A 21,960-nucleotide genomic window follows, 5' to 3' on the forward strand; every position below is an offset into this window, starting at 1 on the left:
TGCAAACCCGACGCTTGTTCTAACACTGCACCCGGCCGCCCCCGCGCCGCTGAGGGTGAAATTTCTGTGTGGGCTTGTGTCCCCCCCGGTGCCCTACAAAACCCCCCTGGTCTGCCCTCCGAAGACGCGGGTACTTACCTGCTGGCAGACTGGAACCGGGGCACCCCCCTCTCTCCATTGAAGCCTATGCGTTTTGGGCACCACTTTGAACTCTGCACCTGACCGGCCCTGAGCTGCTGGTGTGGTAACTTTGGGGTTGCTCTGAACCCCCAACGGTGGGCTACCTTGGACCAAGAACTGAACCCTGTAAGTGTCCTACTTACCTGGTAAAACTAACAAAAACTTACCTCCCCCAGGAACTGTGAAAATTGCACTAAGTGTCCACTTTTGAAATAGCTATTTGTGAATAACTTGAAAAGTATACATGCAATTGAAATGATTCAAAGTTCCTAATGTACTTACCTGCAATACCTTTCAAACAAGATATTACATGTTAGATTTGAACCTGTGGTTCTTAAAATAAACTAAGAAAAGATATTTTTCTATAACAAAACCTATTGGCTGGATTTGTCTCTGAGTGTGTGTACCTCATTTATTGTCTATGTGTATGTACAACAAATGCTTAACACTACTCCTTGGATAAGCCTACTGCTCGACCACTCTACCACAAAATAGAGCATTAGTATTATCTCTTTTTACCACTATTTTACCTCTAAGGGGAACCCTTGGACTCTGTGCATGCTATTCCTTACTTTGAAATAGCACATACAGAGCCAACTTCCTACAGAAGGTCACTGATGAACATTAGCCAATGGCAGTGACCGGAAGGAGTACTTAGTCCCGAGGCAACACGGCGGCAAAGCAGCAAGTAGCAGAGAGTAGGAAGTCAAAGCAAATGACATGCTGGCCAATCACAAGCACGTAAATCAGAGCACTGTTGGACTAAGCCAATGTTAAGTTCAGGTAAGTATGGTGCAGGTTCGAACCCCCTTTTTATGGTTTTTTTTATTTTCCACAATAGATTTTGCAAGCACACGTGCAGGCAAAACATAAAAATGAAAGTCCTATTCCCATAGAAATCACAGTTAGTGCACCAAAAAAACAAAATGAGAATATATTTCCTGAGTTCTCAAATAGAGTAGGAAGTTGGCCCTTTATGTGGTATGTGAATACCGTGTAAAGGGTTCAGGGGTTCCCCAGTGAGAGGACATGGCTTGCTATGCAATCCAAAAGTCCTCTATTTAGGGTTAGTGTGGTCGAGCAGCCTTAGGCTTAACACAGAGAAATGCAAAACATCTACAAATAAAATAGCTAATAAATAAGGCGCACAACTCAAGAAGGAGATGCACAACAATTTATGAAAAAAATAGCAGGTATCTTTGGATATGTTTAGGCATCAGAAAGAAATTGTTCAGGTAAGTACGTTTTGAAATGTTATTCTTTGGAAGGAAAAACAAGTTATGCAATCAGATACTGTATGACTACTTACAGGACCATTCTCTGAGACTTAAGGTGAGTACTGGGCAAGGGTCAGGACCACACCCAACAGGTCATTCTGGGCGGCACAGGGGTGGCCAGACTGCTGAGGTGAGTACGGTGTTGGTGCCCTATCTATGAGATCAGTCTCTGCAGAAAAAGGCTGCAGGTTCTGGCTAGGAGGCCAGTCGAGGTCAGCCAACAGGTATGTTACAAACGTGGGGTGTTCGGGGACATAGGTGCGCCTTTGGTCCTCTTCTCCATGGGATAGGGGCAACAGGTTCAAAGGTGTCCTTTGGTTTTGGGCTTGTGTGTCCGGGAGCACTCGCGGTTGAGGGGTCCTGTGGTCTGAGGCTGCAGGTGTCGTTGAGGAGTCAAGGAGGGGTGAAATCAGTTGACTCTAGCTCAGGAGAGCTGGGGACACTGTTGACATGAGGGGCCCCTTCAACTCGAGCCTGAGGCGATGAGTGCAATGGGTGTTTTAGGTTCTTGCACTACAGAGTCCGCCAGAGAGGAGGCCTCCAGGCAGAGGCTACTTCGGGAAGCACAGGAGGGTTGAACCCACAATAGGCTCGGGCTCTGGGGAGCTGGAGAATCTTGTTGGCACCGGTGGTCCACTTCCTCAGGTCGGAGACAGTGGGTTCAGTGGTAACTTCAGGCATCAGGTCCTGGCAGTTCCAGAGGCTTCAGAGTCCCTTCTTTGAGGGGTTTTTAGACAACAGATCTGCTGTTCACAGGAGGTCTTGAGTCTTTACTGAAAGCAGGCATGCCTCCCAGTTTTCTAGAGTCACAGCTGCAAGGCGATGTCGACTTTGGTGCAGATTTCGACAAGGGATACACACAGGTGGACGGGGCTGGTTACAGGTTAGCTGCTTCTTTCCTCCTTTCTGCTGTGACGGCACTTCGGTGTCTTTTGTCTTCTAGGTTGTCAGGATCTGTTTCTCTGGTGCAAGGGGTGCCCCTAAATACTGAATTCAGGAGTGTTAGAGGTGTGTAGACAATTGGGCTACTGACGTCTGGGGTCACTACGCCCCTTATATGACCACTTTGTTGGAAGTGGGCATCGCCCTGCCCCAGAATTCCCACATATGCCATCACCATGATGGCTACTTCTGAAAAACTGTGCCCACCTCGCAGTAGCCCACCTTAGGGGTGGTACCAGCCTCAGGTGGCACGCCTGCCTGACTAGCTGATTTTCCCACCTGTCCAGGTGCCAAATGGGCTTAGAAGGGGGAGTGGCTTCCTCTCCTGTGGGAGGAGCCAGATTTGCATTTCAAAGTCAGCAGCCCGCTGAGGCTTTCCACCTCAGGAAAGCCAATCAGCAGGTCATCCTGTGGGAGGGGGTACTACACCCGCTTCCTGAGCAGGCTTTTGTTCTGGACCTACTGAGAGCAGAGGGCTCTCACACCCTGGGGGTCCACAACGGTGTCTCTGGTGGCAGGCTGGCAGAAACTGGTCAGCAAGCACCATCAGATGCTGTTAGGGTTTCAGGGGACACTTCTAAGGTGCCCTCTGGGTGCAGGCATTGGTAAATCCAACACTGGCATCAGTGTGGGTTCACCAATATAAGATGTTTGATACCAAACATCCCTATCTTCAGAGAAGCCAACAAGTAGCTGGGGAACTCGTATTGACCAGTGTCCAGCACATGCATTTAAAATGGTTTCCCATTAACTTACCATGTAAGAGAACTGACAGACATAGCAGGGGGCATATCTGCTCATGCAGATATGCCCTCACATGTAATAAATCGCACCCTGCCTTGGAGCTGTAAGGCCTGCTAGAGAGGTGACTTACATATAATGCATGCAGTGTTAGGGGATATGGCACACAGGCCGAGTGCCTTGTGTTTTCACTTTTGTCTGCACCACGACACACAGCCTGCAATGGTAGTCTGTCATGTGCTTGGTTAGAGGTCCCTTAGAGTGGCACAATTTGTGCTGCATCCCTTGTGGACCCTCTTAAGCACCTCAGGCCCTAGGTACCAGGGGTACCATTTACTAGGGACTTAGAGGGTGCTAAAGGCTTTGCAAATTGGGGAAACAACTGTTCAGTTTTGAGAAGGAGATCTGGCACTGGGGACCTGGTTAGCAGGAACCCAGTGCACTTTGTCAAAATCACATCGGATACCAGGCAAAAAGTGTGGGGTAACTGTCAAAAAGAGGCACTTTTCTACAAATAGTGATAAAGTACTCTTAAATTATTTGCTATCTTGATGTTTTTGTTATCCAGTTGATCACTTGATTATATATTACACTTAGGTGAGCGAATGTGGCGTTAAAGCCAGAGTTGCAGACTTTGTAATGGGGGAACCACATTTGCGTTTCAACATCAGCTCAACATCCTAAAGCCCAAATGGAATGTGTCCTAGAGCAATTTAACTGATGCTCATGTCGAGCACTCCAATACCGGTGGGTCAAGTTTGTGCTATATAAAACTGCAAAAAAAAAAAAAAAAAAGATTCTGTTTTGCATACTTGCGTTATTGAGCTACACTTGGGCTACATTTAGGTGGTATTTGTGCTTCATTTAGGCTTTTTTCCTCTGGTGGCCATCTTGGGAGAATTATTTGTAACAAAGCTCCCTAATTTCCTCATTTACTGCAGTATTCTCAGTAGAAAATGCTTTCAGTTTTCTACTTCGATTTCATCAAGATGGCAATGTACGCACTATAGTTGCTCATTAAAACACTGCTGATCACCAGGGAGTGAACTGGCAGTCTGCTGCTGGTGATGAAAGTGCATGTTTCCGTCTACATGTCAAAATGTTTCAATGAAATAGAAGAGTAAGATATTTGAGAACTCACTTAAAACGTGCCCTAATTTTTCTTTTTTACAGCGCTAACCACAATTTCTACGACAAAATGAACCCCCTCCTTTGGTTTCTTTCTAAATTAAATGTTTTAAGCTTTACCAGTTTGATTAAATCAAGATGGCTTAAGGTGTGCCACACTTTTGTCATACATAAGACTGTTAGCGCTATAGCTGTTCTTGAGAACACTCTGGGAGGCTGCAGTAGAACACAAGGGAATCAGCTGACAGACTGCTCCTGTTGAAAGTACAGGTTTACTGAGAATGTCAGACTTCATTCTCATTTGACTGAGAAAGATGGTGTCATGTTAATACTTGACACACTGCCTTGAGGTAAGCCTCTTTCCTATGCCACTACAAATAATAATCCAATTTCTTGAATACACCATAAACCAACCTACAACTCCTCCATACTGTATGAGTGACCTAATGAGCTGCATTAAAACCAACAGGAAGACACTTAGAAGACTGATTTTAAAAAGGTGTCCTAAAAGACTACAAACTACTCGTTAGGTTGCAGTGTTCCCCAAAGACTCTTACTAGCCCAATTACAACCCTGCACCAACAAATAACCAAATGTCCATAAAAGTAACTGTTTGGACCTACCTCGCTGCCGGCGCAGTCTTCCCCAGTGGTGGACACACTCCTCCTTTCGAATACAGTTCCCACTGACAGAAACAAAGTACTCAGCTCCACAGCGACAACAAACCCTGCATAAAGCTAAAAGAAAAGAGAAGATAAATCAATATGGTAAAACTTACATTTTAGGACTCTTACTCTGGGAACAGGTTAACGTGTCCAGTTGAGGCCTTAGGGAAGGACCTACAGAGAGAGTAAAGCCTTTTCATGCACATTTCCATATTTGTACTTCCCAGCACCAAAATTTACTCATTTTCCCAGCAGAAGGAAAGCAATGGGGTTCTCAAATACCCCAGTAAAGTTCAGATTCAATAACAGATGACAAAATTTTGAGTTTTACCATCACTGCTCTTCTTCTCCTCTGTAGTGAATATCACTGCACGACCAGGCTTCTCAGGGTGAGGCAAGGGATAACCATTCTCCTTTAGCTGCTCCTCTGTGAGGATATATTCCTTTAGTTTGTTGTACAAGCCAGCCCCTAGGTATACCAGAGAACAACAAAAATAAGCATTACCAAATTCAATTTATTTGGCTTCCAATCTTACTGTGCTAAATGGTGGCACCATTAAACCACGCATCTGAAATAACAGCCACTACTTTATGTCACAATAATCGGATAATGTTAACTCAATGGCACAGTGTTTAAACCTGTAACCATCCACAATATGCCAGCACCCTGTAGGGACAATCAATCAGTGACACCTGTATTCGGCAAAGGACAGTTAAAACTCTGTATTTCAGATTTGCAAAAGGGGATAGAATAATGCACAAAAATGAGCGCCAACAGCAACCAACAATCAGAATTACCACGGTGGTGACAACGTTTTAGCAAATTGGTTAACAAATGCAGAAGACTTTGGCGGCTAGCAGAGATCTAGAAGATTCATCAATACAAAACATATAACATATCATAACATATAAAATTGTATTATGTCTGTACTTTCATGTACTTTAGTTACTTAGATACTTGAACAGTACTATTACCAAAAATCTTTTAAAGAAAAGATATGGAGGCTTGCAATGTTAAAAATGAAGAGACCACTCCTTTAAGGGTGCCAGCATCACCTATGTCCCCAGGGCTCCTAGGCTCAACTTTGAATCTGATCTCAGTAATTTTAGAGCTAAAAGAGGATCTTGAGCCCAACTCAATTGCCATTCCACTGCTTGGGCCAGAATGGAAAGCTAGTTGCTTAGAACTCCAATGAATATTCGAACAAGTGGGAACTAGGATGACAAATAAATAAGACATGTCTTCTCTTTACAGGCACCTCCTTATTAGTCAGTTGGTAAAAATACATCCTGTAATAGCTAACAGATTGCAAGACATGGTCAAAACATTATGCACAAAGGCCTTATTCACTCAGACATCTGCCTGTCCTGGAACCTGAATCAAGAGAATGGTCCCAGATTCATGGATAGCTTTCCAGGTGGTTGCTTTACATATCTGAATGACTGGTAGGCTTAACATATTTGTATTTAGCAAGTGTTCTCCAGTTAAATGGATTCCTTAGACGAGAACTTCAGGGTAAAAAACTTATGACTAACACCATACATCTTGCAGTGGGGTGTTTGAGGTGGTCTAACTGGAGCAGGATGTCACACAATTCACAAAGAATTGACTTGTTTTCAGCATTCGTTTTATTAGCTACATAATAGCTATAGAAGCCTGTTATAACAAGACTTGAGCATGAACTTTCACCTGGAGAGGCTGGATTCAAGAAAAAGGTTTAAAGGGAAATGGACTACTTAGTATAAAAATATAATACTAATTTTCCCAATTAAAAGCATCAAAATTTCTAAAGAGCCACCAGCTGACCCCATTTTATTGTTAAAATATAGTCTTTCCATTGAAAAAAAAAATAGGCAGACCTACTGTTACTGGTTAATGGCAATCCTATGAAGTATTGGTAGATAGCCCACTCTATCCTGTTCTCCAAGTTCCTGTAGTTTAAGATACACAATGTTACCGACAACATTTGGCAAAAACAGCCTAAGAAATCGACTTGGTTCGTAAGAGGTTGCTGAGTGGCAATTTCACAGACTACTTCCATGTCATTGATCTAACAATTTGAAGGTCTTAACTAATTCGGTCTTTGAAGAACTTGGCATTCTTGAAAATGAATAGTTCTACCTGAAGAACTTATGAACAACCATCTAGTTTTTTTTTTAACAATATAAGAAAATGAGTTACTTACCTGTATCTGCAGTTCTCCAGTATTGTAAGCTTTCATAGATTAACATGCTGGAATCATTCCCAGTGTTCGAAGTGGGAGTCCCCGGTATCATATCAAGTAGAGTACATTATAATAAGCTTTAAAATGAAAGCAAAGCTCAATTTAACAGCCTATCTATGTCCTTTTTTAAGAAAGGACCAAAGTTATATATTGACCAATCAGGCAACAGCACCACTGAGGCTCCAGTTCCTCAGATTTTCAAGCACAAAGGTGAATTAGTACTGAAGGACTAATAACTAGGTGAGCCTCTATGGGGAGGAGGGTGGGTCACATGTGAGTCTATGAAAGATTACAATATTGGAGAACTGCAGTTACAGGTAATGAAAATGTCACTTACCCAGTGTACATCTGTTCGTGGCATCAGTCGCTGGAGATTCACATGTTCTGCATAGCTCGCCATCTGGTGTTGGGTCGGAGTGTTACAAGTTGTTTTTCTTCGAAGAAGTCTTTCGAGTCACGGGACCGAGTGACTCCTCCTTCTGTCTCCATTGCGCATGGGCGTCGACTCCATCTTCGATTGTTTTCCCCGCAGAGGGTGAGGTAGGAGTTGTGTTGTAGTAATAGTGCCCATGCAATGGAGTGACTAAGTATGTACCTATTTAAGGTTAAAATAATATATATACAAATGTACAAAGTTGAAGCTAACTTCCGAACTGCTACAGGCTCCCGGGGTGGTGGGTGGGCACATGTGAATCTCCAGCGACTGATGCCACGAACAGATGTACACTGGGTAAGTGACATTTTCAGTTCGATGGCATCTGTCGCTGTAGATACACATGTTCTGCATAGACTAGTAAGCAGTTATCTCCCCAAAAGCGGTGGCTCAGCCTGTAGGAATGGAAGTGGTTTGAAATAATGTTCTTAACACGGCTTGACCTACTGTGGCTTGCTGTGCGGATAGCACGTCTACACAGTAGTGCTTGGTGAACGTGTGTGGCGTAGACCATGTGGCTGCCTTACATATTTCTTGCATTGGGATGTTTCCTAGAAAGGCCATGGTAGCACCTTTTTTTCTGGTTGAGTGTGCCCTTGGTGTAATGGGCAGTTGTCGTTTTGCTTTAAGGTAGCAGATTTGGATGCATTTAACTATCCATCTGGCTATACCTTGTTTTGATATTGGCTTTCCTGCATGAGGTTTTTGGAATGCAATAAATAGTTGCTTAGTCTTTCTGATGTTTTTCGTTCTGTCAATGTAGTACATTAATGCTCTTTTGACATCTAATGTATGTAGTGCCCTCTCAGCTACGGAATCTGGCTGTGGGAAGAACACTGGTAGTTCCACTGTTTGATTTAGGTGGAACGGTGAAATAACCTTTGGTAAAAATTTAGGATTAGTCCTTAGGACGACTTTATTTTTGTGTAGTTGTATAAAAGGTTCTTGTATTGTAAACGCCTGAATTTCGCTTACTCTTCTTAGAGATGTAATGGCGATGAGAAATGCAACCTTCCAGGTTAGGAACTGTATTTCGCAAGAGTGCATGGGTTCAAAAGGTGGACCCATGAGTCTTGTTAAGACAACATTTAAGTTCCATGAAGGAACAGGTGGTGTTCTTGGTGGTATAATTCTTTTAAGGCCTTCCATGAATGCTTTAATGACTGGTATTCTATATAGGGAAGTTGAATAGGTAGTCTGCAGGTATGCAGATATTGCCGCAAGGTGTATTTTAATGGAAGAGAAGGCTAGGTTAGATTTTTGTAAGTGAAGCAAGTAACCCACTACATCCTTTGGAGTTGCGTGTAAAGGTTGGATCTGATTATGATGGCAGTAGCAGACAAACCTCTTCCATTTACTTGCATAGCAGTGCCTAGTGGATGGCCTTCTGGCTTGCTTTATGACTTCCATACATTCTTGGGTAAGTTCTAAGTGTCCGAATTCTAGGATTTCAGGAGCCAGATTGCTAGATTCAGCGATGCTGGATCTGGATGTCTGATCTGTTGGTTGGTTGTGTTGTGTTAACAGATCCGGCCTGTTGGGCAATTTGATGTGGGGTACTACTGATAGGTCTAGCAGTGTTGTGTACCAGGGTTGCCTTGCCCAAGTTGGTGCTATTAAAATGAGTTTGAGTTTGTTTTGACTCAATTTGTTTACCAGATAAGGAAGGAGAGGGAGAGGAGGAAAAGCGTAGGCAAATATCCCTGACCAGTTCATCCATAGGGCATTGCCTTGGGACTGCCTGTGTGCGTATCTGGATGCGAAGTTTTGGCATTTTGCGTTCTCTCTTGTTGCAAACAAGTCTATTTGAGGTGTTCCCCAGAGTCTGAAGTAAGTGTTTAGAATTTGGGGGTGAATTTCCCATTCGTGGACCTGTTGGTGATCTCGAGAGAGATGGTCTGCAAGTTGATTCTGGATCCCTGGAATAAACTGCGCTATTAGGCGAATGTGGTTGTGAATTGCCCATCGCCATATCTTCTGTGCTAGAAGGCTCAACTGCGTTGAGTGTGTCCCCCCCTGTTTGTTTAGATAATACATTGTTGTCATGTTGTCTGTTTTGACAAGAATGTATTTGTGAGTTATAATTGGTTGGAAAGCCCTTAATGCTTGAAAAACTGCTAGCATTTCTAGGTGATTTATATGCAGTTTTGTTTGATGTACGTTCCATTATCCTTGTATGCTGTGTTGATCGAGGTGTGCTCCCCACCCTGTCATGGAAGCATCTGTTGTTATTACGCATTGTGGCACTGGGTCTTGGAATGGCCGCCCTTTGTTTAAATTTATACTGTTCCACCATAGAAGCGAGAGGTAAGTTTGGCGGTCTATCAACACCAGATCTAGAAGGTGACCCTGTGCTTGTGACCATTGTGATGCTAGGCACTGTTGTAAGGGCCTCATGTGTAGTCTTGCGTTCGGGACAATGGCTATGCATGAAGACATCATGCCTAGGAGTTGTAATATCATCTTTGCTTGTATTGTTTGTGTTGGATACATGCGTTGTATGATCTTGTTGAAATTTTGAATTCTTTGTGGACTTGGAGTGGCTACTCCTTTTGTTGTGTCTATTATGGCTCCCAGGTATTGTTGTACTTTGCACGACAAAATGTTGGATTTTGCAAAGTTGACGGTGAAACCTAGTTTGTAGAGGGTTTGTATGATTTGATTTGTGTGTTGTAAGCACTTTGTTAGTGAATTGGTTTTGATTAGCCAGTCGTCTAGATACGGGAATACATGTATTTGCTGCCTTCTGATGCGTGCAGCCACTACTGCTAGACATTTTGTAAAGACTCTTGGTGCGGTTGTTAAACCAAAAGGCAATACTTTGAATTGGTAATGTATTCCTTTGAATACAAACCGTAGGTATTTTCTGTGAGATTGATGTATTGGTATATGGAAATACGCGTCTTTGAGGTCTAAGGTTGTCATGTAGTCCTGTAGTTTTAGCAATGGTAACACTTCTTGTAGCGTGACCATGTGAAAGTGGTCTGATTTGATGTAGGTGTTTAGTATTCGGAGGTCTAGGATTGGTCTCAGTGTTTTGTCCTTTTTTGGTATTAAGAAGTACAGTGAATAGACTCCTGTGTTTGTTTGTGTGTTTGGTACTAATTCGATTGCATTCTTTTGCAATAGTGCTTGAACTTCTATTTCCAGAAGTTCGGAATGTTGTTTTGATAAATTCTGTGCTTTTGGTGGTATGTTTGGAGGGAATTGTAGGAATTCTATGCAATAACCATGTTGGATAATTGCTAAGACCCAAGTGTCTGTAGTTATTTCCTCCCATGCTTTGTAATAATGACCTATTCTTCCCCCCACTGGTGTTGTGTGGAGGGGGTGAGTGACATCTGAGTCACTGCTTGGTTGTAGGGGTTTTGGGGCTTTGAAATTTTCCTCTATTCCTAGGGAATTGCCCTCCTCTGTATTGGCCCCGAAAGCCTCCCCTGTACTGTCCCTGGTAGCTGGACGGTGTTGCCTGCGAGGTGCTGGCTTGTGTGGCCTGACCCCGAAACCCCCCTCTAAAGGGTGTCTTGCGGAAGGTGCTGTAGGTTCCTCTGCTCTGCGGGGAGTAGAGTGCGCCCATGGCTTTAGCAGTGTCAGTGTCTTTTTTAAGTTTTTCGATTGCCGTGTCCACTTCTGGTCCGAACAGTTGTTTTTCGTTGAATGGCATATTGAGCACTGCCTGCTGTATCTCTGGTTTGAACCCAGACGTTCTTAGCCATGCGTGCCTTCTAATGGTCACAGATGTATTAATTGTTCTTGCAGCTGTGTCTGCTGCGTCCATAGAAGATCGTATCTGGTTATTTGATATGTTCTGTCCTTCCTCAACCACCTGCTTTGCCCTCTTTTGTAGTTCCTTGGGTAGATGCTCGATGAGGTGTTGCATCTCATCCCAATGGGCTCTGTCATAGCGTGCAAGTAGTGCTTGAGAGTTAGCGATGCGCCACTGGTTTGCAGCTTGTACTGCGACTCTTTTCCCAGCTGCATCGAACTTGCGGCTCTCTTTATCTGGGGGTGGTGCATCCCCAGATGTGTGGGAGTTGGCTCTTTTCCGAGCTGCTCCTACTACGACGGAATCTGGTGGCAGCTGTGTGGTGATGAAAACAGGGTCTGTAGGAGGTGCCTTATATTTCTTTTCCACCCTTGGCGTTATTGCCCTACTTTTGACCGGCTCCTTGAAGATTTCCTTTGCGTGCCGAAGCATACCTGACAGCATAGGCAGGCTTTGGTAGGAGCTGTGGGTGGAGGAGAGGGTGTTGAATAAAAAGTCATCCTCGACTTGTTCTGAGTGGAGGTTTACGTTGTGGAATTGTGCTGCTCTAGCCACCACTTGAGAATATGCTGTGCTGTCTTCTGGTGGTGAGGGCTTTGTTGGATATGCCTCCGGACTGTTGTCCGACACTGGGGCGTCATAAGTCCCAAGCGTCTTGATCCTGGTCACCTTGGCTCATGGTGGTGTGAGCCGGGGAATGTGACGGAGTTTGCGCTGGTGAGACGTTAATTACAGGTGGAGGAGAGGGTGGCGGAGTCACCTTTTTCACCATTTTTGTTTGTGGCGCCTGGTCTGTTTGAAACTCCAGTCTCCTTTTTCTCCTAATAGGGGGAAGGGTGCTTATTTTTCCTGTTGCCTGCTGTATGAAAATACGTTTTTGCATATGGTCCACTTCGGTGGATTGCAGCTCTTCCTCAAACCTATGCTTTCGCATCTGAGAGGACAGTGATTGCTCCTCTGTATAAGAGCCTGGACCTGGGTCGGTTACGGGTTGTTTCGGCACCGAAACCCTGCCTGTATCTTTTTTCGGCTCCGAGGTGGCTTTTTTCTTTTTTGGAGTCGAAACCTCTCGGCGTCGATCTTCGGCGGTGCCGCTGTCTCGGCGTCGAGCCGTTTCTACACCGCTATCTCGGAGTCGTTGCTTTTCTCCAGCACTTTCTCGATCCCGAGAAGGCTGCGTGCCGGTGTCTCGACCGGAGTCGGACGATCTCGGCACTGTTTGGGCCTTTTTCGGTGCCGATGGTCGGTCACCGAATTTATGGGTGGAGCCATGGCCTGGTGGCAGTGGCGTCCCCTGGGCCTTGTCACTTTTCTTATGTGTTGTTTTCGACGTCTTACTCACGGCTCTTTGATCGTCGAATTCCTTGGAGTCCGATTCGTGGATCGAAAAGGTTTCTTCTTCCTCTTGTTCCTCGAACTCTCGGTGCTCTGTCGGCGTGGACACCATCTGAAGTCTCCTGGCTCAACGGTCACGGAGTGTCTTTCAGGACCGGAACGCGCGACAGGCCTCGCAAGTCTCCTCACTGTGCTCAGGTGACAGGTTACAGACCAAATGTTGGTCTGTATACGGGTATTTGTTGTGGCATTTGGGACAAAAACGGAACGGGGTCCGTTCCATCGGCGTTGTTCGACACGCGGTCGGGCCGACCAGGCCCCGACGGGGGATCGAAAACTACCCCGAAGGGCACCGGAGCGCGTCGATCTTCGATGCGGTGTTGAATCTAACTACGCCGATCCCAAACGCAACAATACTGACGAAAATCTTCCGATATTTACTAACTTTCCGTTCCGAAACTCGGAGCGACAGGAACACGTCCGAACCCGATGGCGGAAAGAAAACAATCAAAGATGGAGTCGACGCCCATGCGCAATGGAGACAGAAGGAGGAGTCACTCGGTCCCGTGACTCGAAAGACTTCTTCGAAGAAAAACAACTTGTAACACTCCGACCCAACACCAGATGGCGAGCTATGCAGAACATGTGTATCTACAGCGACAGATGCCATCGAACCTTATTTTCTTCTCCAGTATTGAATCTGTCTCAGACTCACATGCTTGAATCAGAATAGTCAGCAGTCCATAGTTTCAATTCTTATGCATATACAAAGCAAGCTGATGGTGGGTAGATAAATACATTATGGCTCACCTTATTGAAATAGATGTCGTAAAACTGCTGGCCCCACTGGAAGAGGCTGATAAATTGGATGCTGCAAATAACAATGTTGCCTGAAGGTGTGTCTGTTAGAACATGTCACTGCTCTGCAGATCTGCTGGATAGACACACCCGCAAATAGAGCTGTTGATGTAGATATCGCTCTCGTAAAGTGAGGTTTCACCCTACTAGTTAATGGTTTCCCTGCCTTTGCATGGCAGAACTGAATGGTTTCAGCAATCCATCTTCCGATTGTGGCTTTGGTTGCTGGAAAGCCTTTCCTGAAGTTTCCATATGAGACAACTAACTGGCTCTATTTGCCAAATTGTTGTGTTCTATGTAAATAGAATCTAATGCAACTTCTAATATCTAAAGCGTGAAGCGTCTGTTCAGCAGTCGGCTGGGGATTTGGAGAAAATATTCTTAGAATGATGCATTAATTTAGATAGAAATCCAATGGAATCTTAGGTATGAATTTAGGGTTCATTCTAAGGAGTATACTGTCCTCCTTGAACTGCATGAAGGGCTCGTTAATGGTAAAGGCTTGTATCTCTCCCAGTCTTCTATCAGATGTTAGTGCTAACAACAATGCAGTTTTCCCTATAAGATACTTTAAGTCTGCCTTATGTATAGGCTCAAATTGGGCTCTCATGAGCTGGCTCAAGAAAATATTAAGATGCCACGTAGGAGGTGGTTTTCTTACAGTAGGAAAAACTCTGAACAGCCCTTTCATAAATTGCTTGATAGACTCTTGATGACCATAGGGAGGGTGTTTTGTTCTCTCGTCTAAATCGAGATATTGCTGCCAAGTGAACTCTTATGGATGAGTGTGTGTGCCCCGATTTTGGTAGTTGCAAAAGATATGGTAAACTTTGTTCAGGATTGGAAGAAAATGGGTGTAAGTTTTTTTTGGTAGCACCAAATACAAAAACGTTTCCATTTTAGATGATTTGATTTATTGGTAGACTCTGCTCTAGCCTTGGCTAGAATCTCTATAATCAGGTGGAATGCCTAGGTCTTTAAATTCATGGTGTTCAGAAGCCAAGCTGCTAAATGTGGATGCTTCAGACTGGGATGCAAGATCTGGCCTTTGTTCATTGTTAGCATTGCCCGACTGCACAGTAACTGTATGTGTGGTTTTTCCGATAGCAGTAGAAGTTCTGTGCCTGGGCCATTTGGGAGCTATGAGGATGATACTGCATGGCTCTCTCTTCATTATTGCAAAGTATCCTTGTGATTAGAGGAATGGCGGGGGGCTTGGGGTAGGCAAATATTTTTGACCATCTTATCGAAAATGCACTTCCCCATGACGCTTTTTGGTGATGGCAACTTGCGTAGTACTGGCATTTCCTGCTGTGCCTGGTGGCGAAGAGGTCTAGTTTTGGCGTGTACCATCGGATTAATATGTTCTGCAATGTTTGCTGGTCTAATTCCCATTCGTGGCAGGTTGAAGTCGATCTGCTCAGTGCGTCTGCCAGCACACTGGATGCTCCTGATAAATGTTCCACTCAGATATTTTGTTCTACGTCGCCCAGTTCCAGATTTCCTGTGCTTGATGCGACAAGGCTTCTGATCGTGTTCTCCCCTGCTTGTTTAGGTAGTGCATGCATGTGATGCTGTCCGTTCTGATAAGCGCAGATAATTTTTCGATTCTGAGAAGGAAAGAACAGAGCGCAAGAGCTATGCCTTTGAGTTTGAGATAGTTGATGTGCATTTTCTTGTCGGGATTGGTCCATTTCCTACTGATGGAAAGATCCTGCAGGATCGCGCCCCAGCCGTGTAGTGACGCTTCTGTCGTTATTACGTAATCTGTCACTGGGGGCAGAAAAGTTAGACCCTCTGCCAAATTCTCTTTCTGCATCCACCACTGTATGGAAGATCTCATTACGTGGGTTATTTGCATGGTGTCGTTGAAGGAACCCTAAGATATTTTGCACTGCTTATGTACCCCCTCTTGGAGTGGCCTCATGTGAAGTCTGCAGTTCGTAATTAAAGGAATGCAAGAAGATAGCATTCCTAGGAGCGATTTGTATATCTGAACTGAAACAGACCTTTTTTTGACTAGATTGCGAGCTAATTGTTGTATTCTTATCGGTCTGTCCGAAGAGGCCATTGCTTTGTCTGTGTTGGTGTTAATAATTGCACCTAGCAAGGCTGTTTTTAAGTCAAAGAGGACTTCTGAAGATTTTCTGTAAGACCCAAGGTTTCGAGCAGCTCGAGACACATGTATGTGTGGTCTGTGCTTGTTTGCAGTGAAGGAGGTTTGATCAACCAATCGTCCAAGTATCAGAACACTTGAACTCCTTTTTGCCTCAGACGTACTGCTGCTGGGCCTAGCATCTTTGTAAATATTCGAGGGGGTGATTTTAAACCGAAAGGGAGCACTTCGAACTGAAAATGAGCACCCGCTACCTGGAATTGTAGGTATTTTCGATGATTTGGATGATGCGGAAATACGCACCTTTGAGGCCTATAGATTTCATATAGTCACTGTGATTTATAAGTTGTAGAATGTCCTGTATGGTGTCCATCCGAATGGATTGTTTTTTTTAAAAAAAGATATTTGTTTAGTTTGCGAAGGTCTAATTTTGGACTGCAATCTCCTGATTTTTTTCTTGATGAGAAAGAAACAGGAATAAACCCCATTCCCTTTTGAGTAGATGGTACTCTTTCTATTGCTCCTTTTGATAGCATGAGGGAAATTTCCTTTAGAAGCTACTTTAGACATGGAGGGGGTGGACCCTTCGGCGGGCGATTTGGCGGTTTGTTGATAAATTCGAGGGTGTGCCCTCGAGATGTGACATCTAGGACCCATTTGTACGTTGTTATAGTGCCCACTGGTGTTAAAACTGGGAGACGCGACCTCCTAATTTGTGTAGTAACTGGGAATGTAGGTTAGCCCGCGCTGGTGTTAGGTCATTGCTTCCTTGAAGAGTCTCACCTGTGGTGGGTTGTTTTCCCCTAGTTGGATGCTTGTAGGCTGCAGTAGGCGGTTGTCTATACTGCTGAGTGTATTGAGAACAGTTCTGTCCTTGGAAGGGTTGATATTGCTGTCTATATGGTTGAAAACCTCCATGAAAGGAAAAAGTATTCCTGCTTCTGGCTCCTTGAAAGGGTTGCCTTTTCGATTGCAATGCACCCAATGATCTGGCAGTGTCAGTATCAGTTTTAATAGCCTGTAATGCTTTGTCTATGTGATTCGCCACCATAAAGCATGTCCCAACTTTTACTCTGTACTTCAGGCTTAAAGGGTGTGGCCTTTAGCCAGGCTTGTCTTCTGAGCACAGCTGTCCTTGCTAGCTGCCGGAAACCTGTTGCGGAGATGTCAATCGCGCAGTCTATGATCTCTGCAGACGCCTTCTGACCCTCAAGAAGAATTTTCCTGGCTTCTTCTCTAGGCTCCTCTGGAAAGAGATCTATGTATTGCGACATATCCAACCACATTTGTCTGTCAAACCTTGCCAGAATCACAAGAGAATTAGCTGCACGAACTGTCAGCCCTGCCATACTATAGAATAATTTTCCAATAGAATCGAGTCAGCGCTCATCTCTATCAGATAGTGGTGTAATGGGTGCTGATGGGTTTTTAGAACGCCTCTGGGCAGCTTGACTTATCACAAAGTTTGGCTTCGGATGTCCTATTAAACAAGCTGGTGCATTGTCTGGAACTTTATATTTCTTATCCAGTCTTGGCATGACCGTTGCAATAGTGGCTGGATTCTTCATAGTACGAATACACTATTGCCAGATGAAATCTATTATGGGTATTTCTTTCACTGACTTCTCTCTGGGTTCCTTAAAATCATACAAGAAACAGTGTTTGTTTAGAGGTAACTGAAACCTTTTTGCTGCACGCTCTATTATACTATGAAAACCACCAATGTCGTCCGTTGGAGAGTCAACAGGAGGCGGCTGTGGTGGTGGTGATGATGGCTGTATGACGTAGTTGTCCCATTCTGAAGACGTGGAGGCTTGATTTCCTATTTCTCCTTCTTCCTGTTCATCCTGCGATGTATGTTGGTTGTCCGACAGTGGATCCGCTAATGGCATTGTAGACGTCAGAATCTCTGAAAAGGATAGCGAAGAAGGGCGAGTAGGCGGCATTGTAGAGGTGATCTTGCAGGCAGCTGAAGCTGCGATGGAGGTGCAGATTGTTCAAGCATTTATAGTAATCCTGCAGCATTGCTTGCAGGTTAAAAATCAAGTCCTGTGGCATAGGGACTGTTTGATCATGTATTGGTCTGTTAGGTCTCTTGGACGTTCTTAGTGATGTAAACGTTGGAATGATAGTACTGGTCATCGTCCTCTTCATCAACCCGGTACTTAATCCGCAATTCGGATGGGCTGTGCGCTACTCCAAAAAGTCCTTCATCCTCTGACTCATCTTCTAATAAATGATGCAGTGGAAATGGCGTGACTTTACCTGGGGAGCTGTGCTCTGGACATAATAGTTGGTCCGCAGGGGACAGGCCAGTTACAGGCATCAAGGCTGTTGAAGGCAACGTGGTTGTTGAGGTAACTTTGTCGACGATAATAGTATCAACTATGGTGTCATAGACAGTAGCCTAGTTGGCGAAAAGGTAGTTGATGGTGGTTTAGACAACAGTAGCGTTGTCAGCAAAGATGACCTTTTGGTCCCCCTCGTCGACGGTGGTATCAATGACAGCAAGGATGTCACACTAGTTGTAGTACTCGTCGACGGTAGTATCTTACTTTTTTTTTTTTTTCAGTCGACGGAGGCCTCGTCACAATCCTGCAGGATACAATGGTTGTCGACGACAATGGAGAGGAGGACATTATCATAGGCGATGCCACCGTTGTGAAAGTTGGTGTTTTGGCCGTAGATGTCGTCCAGAACATCGTCGATGAGACGGCTGTCGATGGTGAAGGAATTTTTTAAATTTGTAATTTTTTTAAATCAGGAATTATTTTTGCTGTAGAAAGAAGAGATAACGACATTTTTCTGACAGAACTTTCTCTATTAGCCGGTGCTGAAAGCTCACAAGAGACTCCTGTGGAAGATTTCTTATGTGGCATCATCTCTTTTCCATGAGATTTATTTTTGTGCTTTTTTGTGGGGCCCTGGAGGCTCCGTTTCGAAAGATCTTTCTCTCTTGTGTGATTTCTCACCTTGCACAGAGTCATCACTCTCGTCCCCAGAGAACGTATGTTCTTTTGATTTAGGTTTTTGCAACCACAAGAGGAGTCTACCTTCTCTGTCTTTTAGGGTTTTCTGTGAGAAAGTTCTACAGATTTTGCAGTCCACAATCTTATGCTCTGGATAGAGACAACAAATACGCTCACTGTGAGGGTCTTCTGAGTAAAGTCTTTTTTTTTTTTACCACAGGTGTTACATGGCTTAACAAGGCCTTTCCTTGGAGATCCCGACATGGTGGGAATGTCCCAGGCTGTAATAAAATATCATTTTTAAGGCTGACCTGAGAAGTATTCAGTTGAAGTAACCGCTGAAGATAAACACTGAGCAGAGCTCAGGTAGACTCCTATCACCTGATGTGCAGTAGAAAATCTGAGGAACTGGAGCCTCTGTGGTGAGGATTCTAAAGGGTGCTGTCGCCTGATTGGTCAATGTATAGCTTTGGTCCTTTTTTTAAGAAAGGACAGATAGGCTGTTAAATTGAGCTTTCCTTTCCTTTTAAAAGCCTATTATAACGAACACTACTTATTATGATACCAGGGACTCCCACTTCGACAACGAGGAATGATTCAACCACGTGAATCTGTGAAAGATTCAATACTGGAGAATTAACATTCCTCTTAAATGTGCACATCCACTTTAACTCAAACTACAGGGCTGCTAGAATATCTTTTTGCTCCTTTTTGAACATCTACGATTTGAACAGCCCTGTGATACCATCTCTAGGAAGCTGGCCTAGTGTGTGGTGGACGCGTATGGTATTTGCATCTTATACTGTTGTATAGCTATTTTAGCCATATTTTAGACACGTTATTTCAGCAAACTAGGCCTGCCGTTGTGCACTTTAACCCAGATACATTTTATTCAGTATTGCTTTATTTTTCTAGCAATAGCCACATTTGCGGTGTTGTTTGATTTTCTCTATCTATTTGCTCCTTCGCCTAGGAAAGCACTATGTTCTTAGCAGGACATTCATTTCACTTTGTGCCTTCCTCAAGGCTGCAGCTAGAGTTGCTGGCAAAAGTGGTACGCTGTGTCCCTAACATTCACAGAAACATACACATTCCTACGTTTTTAGAATGTCAACTGTTTTATTATAAAAACACTCCTTTGTCCCATACACATTAAGAGGAATTCAATCCAGATGACCACAACTGCTTGCTGACTGCCTTGCTGCAGCTGCTTGCCGAACTCCTGGCCTATATGGGGATGGTGTCTCTCTAGACTACAGGCTTCCTTACTCAGGTATGGGGGATGATGTCTTCCCAGGGGGGAAACCCAAAGGGCGGATTAGGCTTATTGTGCTATGCTCTAACATGGCTTAGGTAGGATAAATATATATTTATCTAGTGACAGTATGGTGGGACTGTTTTTGTGTTTCACTCTCCTTGTCACAATCTTTCTTTTATTGAGTTTTATCATCCTAGTTATTGCAATGCATGCCATATTAACTAAGATGTCGTTACTTCAATAAACCCTTATTGAACTATAATCTGCCTCCGTTTGTCTTTGCCGGTGTGAGATTAATCTAACAGAGAAAGGGACGAGATCTGATCAACCACGATTCCCCTGAGGGGTCTTTCTTGTCATGCACCCGGCTGCCACAATCATCCTTCTTCTTGGGTAAAGATGAGGCGCTGATAGTTAGCTGGAAAACCTGGATTAGGCCAACAGGGATCACATGGTGTGGAATTGTACTTAGTACTCCACATTTCAGGCGATTATGCCACACAAACCCAATAGCCTCAATAGGACGAGAACCTACGCAACAATACCAGGTCCAGGGAACCCCCTATTACTTAGTGAGACCGTGTCTAGGAATCCAGGGCTCTCTAGTGGTAGCTGTGATGAGCAACCAAGACTATAGGAGGAGTGTAAAGCACCTGCAATACCACAGTAGTCACACAGCAACTTATCACACATGAAAGGTACCACACAGTGTTGCAAAAATAAAAGTATTTTGTTACAGTAACAATGACGAATACTTATAGGCAGTCCCCCAACTGGAGGTAAGTACACACTATATATCCATGGTAAGTATTAGGAATTGGCATAGAAAAATAACAAGCATTGGCAAGAAATACCAGAAAATAGCTAAGGCCCGATGGGGTGGCCAAGCCATATACTAAAATAGTGGAATGTGAAGTTAAGTCCCCCGCCCAAGGATGTGGAATATTTAGAAGGCAGCTGGAAGAACAGGACCAGCCCAGTGGAACCCAACTGTGGATTCCAAAAGAAGAGGACCTGCAAGAGAAGGGCTCAGAGTCCAGTCCAAGCAGGAGTGTTCAGCTGGGGCAGGAGCCACTATCCACCTTTCTGTGGATGAAGATCCGGGTTGACAGTGGAAGATGAATGTAGGAAGTTGGCTCTGTATGTGCTATTTCAAAGTAAGGAATAGCATGCACAGAGTCCAAGGGTTCCCCTTAGAGGTAAGATAGTGGCAAAAAGAGATAATACTAATGCTCTATTTTGTGGTAGTGTGGTCGAGCAGTAGGCTTATCCAAGGAGTAGTGTTAAGCATTTGTTGTACATACACATAGACAATAAATGAGGTACACACACTCAGAGACAAATCCAGCCAATAGGTTTTTGTATAGAAAAATATCTTTTCTTAGTTTATTTTAAGAACCACAGGTTCAAATTCTACATGTAATATCTCATTCGAAAGGTATGGCAGGTAAGTACTTTAGGAACTTCAAATCATCAAAATTGCATGTATACTTTTCAAGTTATTCACAAATAGCTGTTTTAAAAGTGGACACTTAGTGCAATTTTCACAGTTCCTAGGGGAGGTAAGTATTTGTTAGGTTAACCAGGTAAGTAAGACACTTACAGGGCTTAGTTCTTGGTCCAAGGTAGTCCACCGTTGGGGGTTCAGAGCAACCCCAAAGTCACCACACCAGCAGCTCAGGGCCGGTCAGGTGCAGAGTTCAAAGTGGTGCCCAAAACACACAGGCTAGAATGGAGAGAAGGGGGTGCCCCGGTTCCGGTCTGCTTGCAGGTAAGTACCCGCGTCTTCGGAGGGCAGACCAGGGGGGTTTTGTAGGGCACCGGGGGGGACACAAGCCCACACAGAAATTTCACCCTCAGCGGCGCGGGGGCGGCCGGGTGCAGTGTAGAAACAAGCGTCGGGTTCGCAATGTTAGTCTATGAGAGATCTCAGGATCTCTTCAGCGCTGCAGGCAGGCAAGGGGGGGGTTCCTCGGGGAAACCTCAACTTGGGCAAGGGAGAGGGACTCCTGGGGGTCACTTCTCCAGTGAAAGTCCGGTCCTTCAGGTCCTGGGGGCTGCGGGTGC

The 21,960-nt window shown here is 44.4% G+C and overlaps 1 protein-coding gene across 1 annotated transcript in view; it reads right to left on the reverse strand.

Annotated features, from left to right (window-relative positions):
• REXO1 (RNA exonuclease 1 homolog) overlaps positions 1-21,960 on the reverse strand; it is a 346,277-nt gene that overhangs the window by 212,611 nt on the left and 111,706 nt on the right. The window contains exons 9-10 of the mRNA XM_069218223.1: positions 5,265-5,402; positions 4,892-5,005 (exon numbers count right to left, since the gene is read on the reverse strand). Coding sequence (XP_069074324.1) covers positions 4,892-5,005; positions 5,265-5,402 — 252 coding nt within the window. The remainder of the gene's footprint in view (positions 1-4,891; positions 5,006-5,264; positions 5,403-21,960) is intronic.

Source organism: Pleurodeles waltl, chromosome 12 (genome assembly GCF_031143425.1).
Source record: "Pleurodeles waltl isolate 20211129_DDA chromosome 12, aPleWal1.hap1.20221129, whole genome shotgun sequence".
NCBI classification, from domain to species: Eukaryota; Metazoa; Chordata; class Amphibia; order Caudata; family Salamandridae; genus Pleurodeles; species Pleurodeles waltl.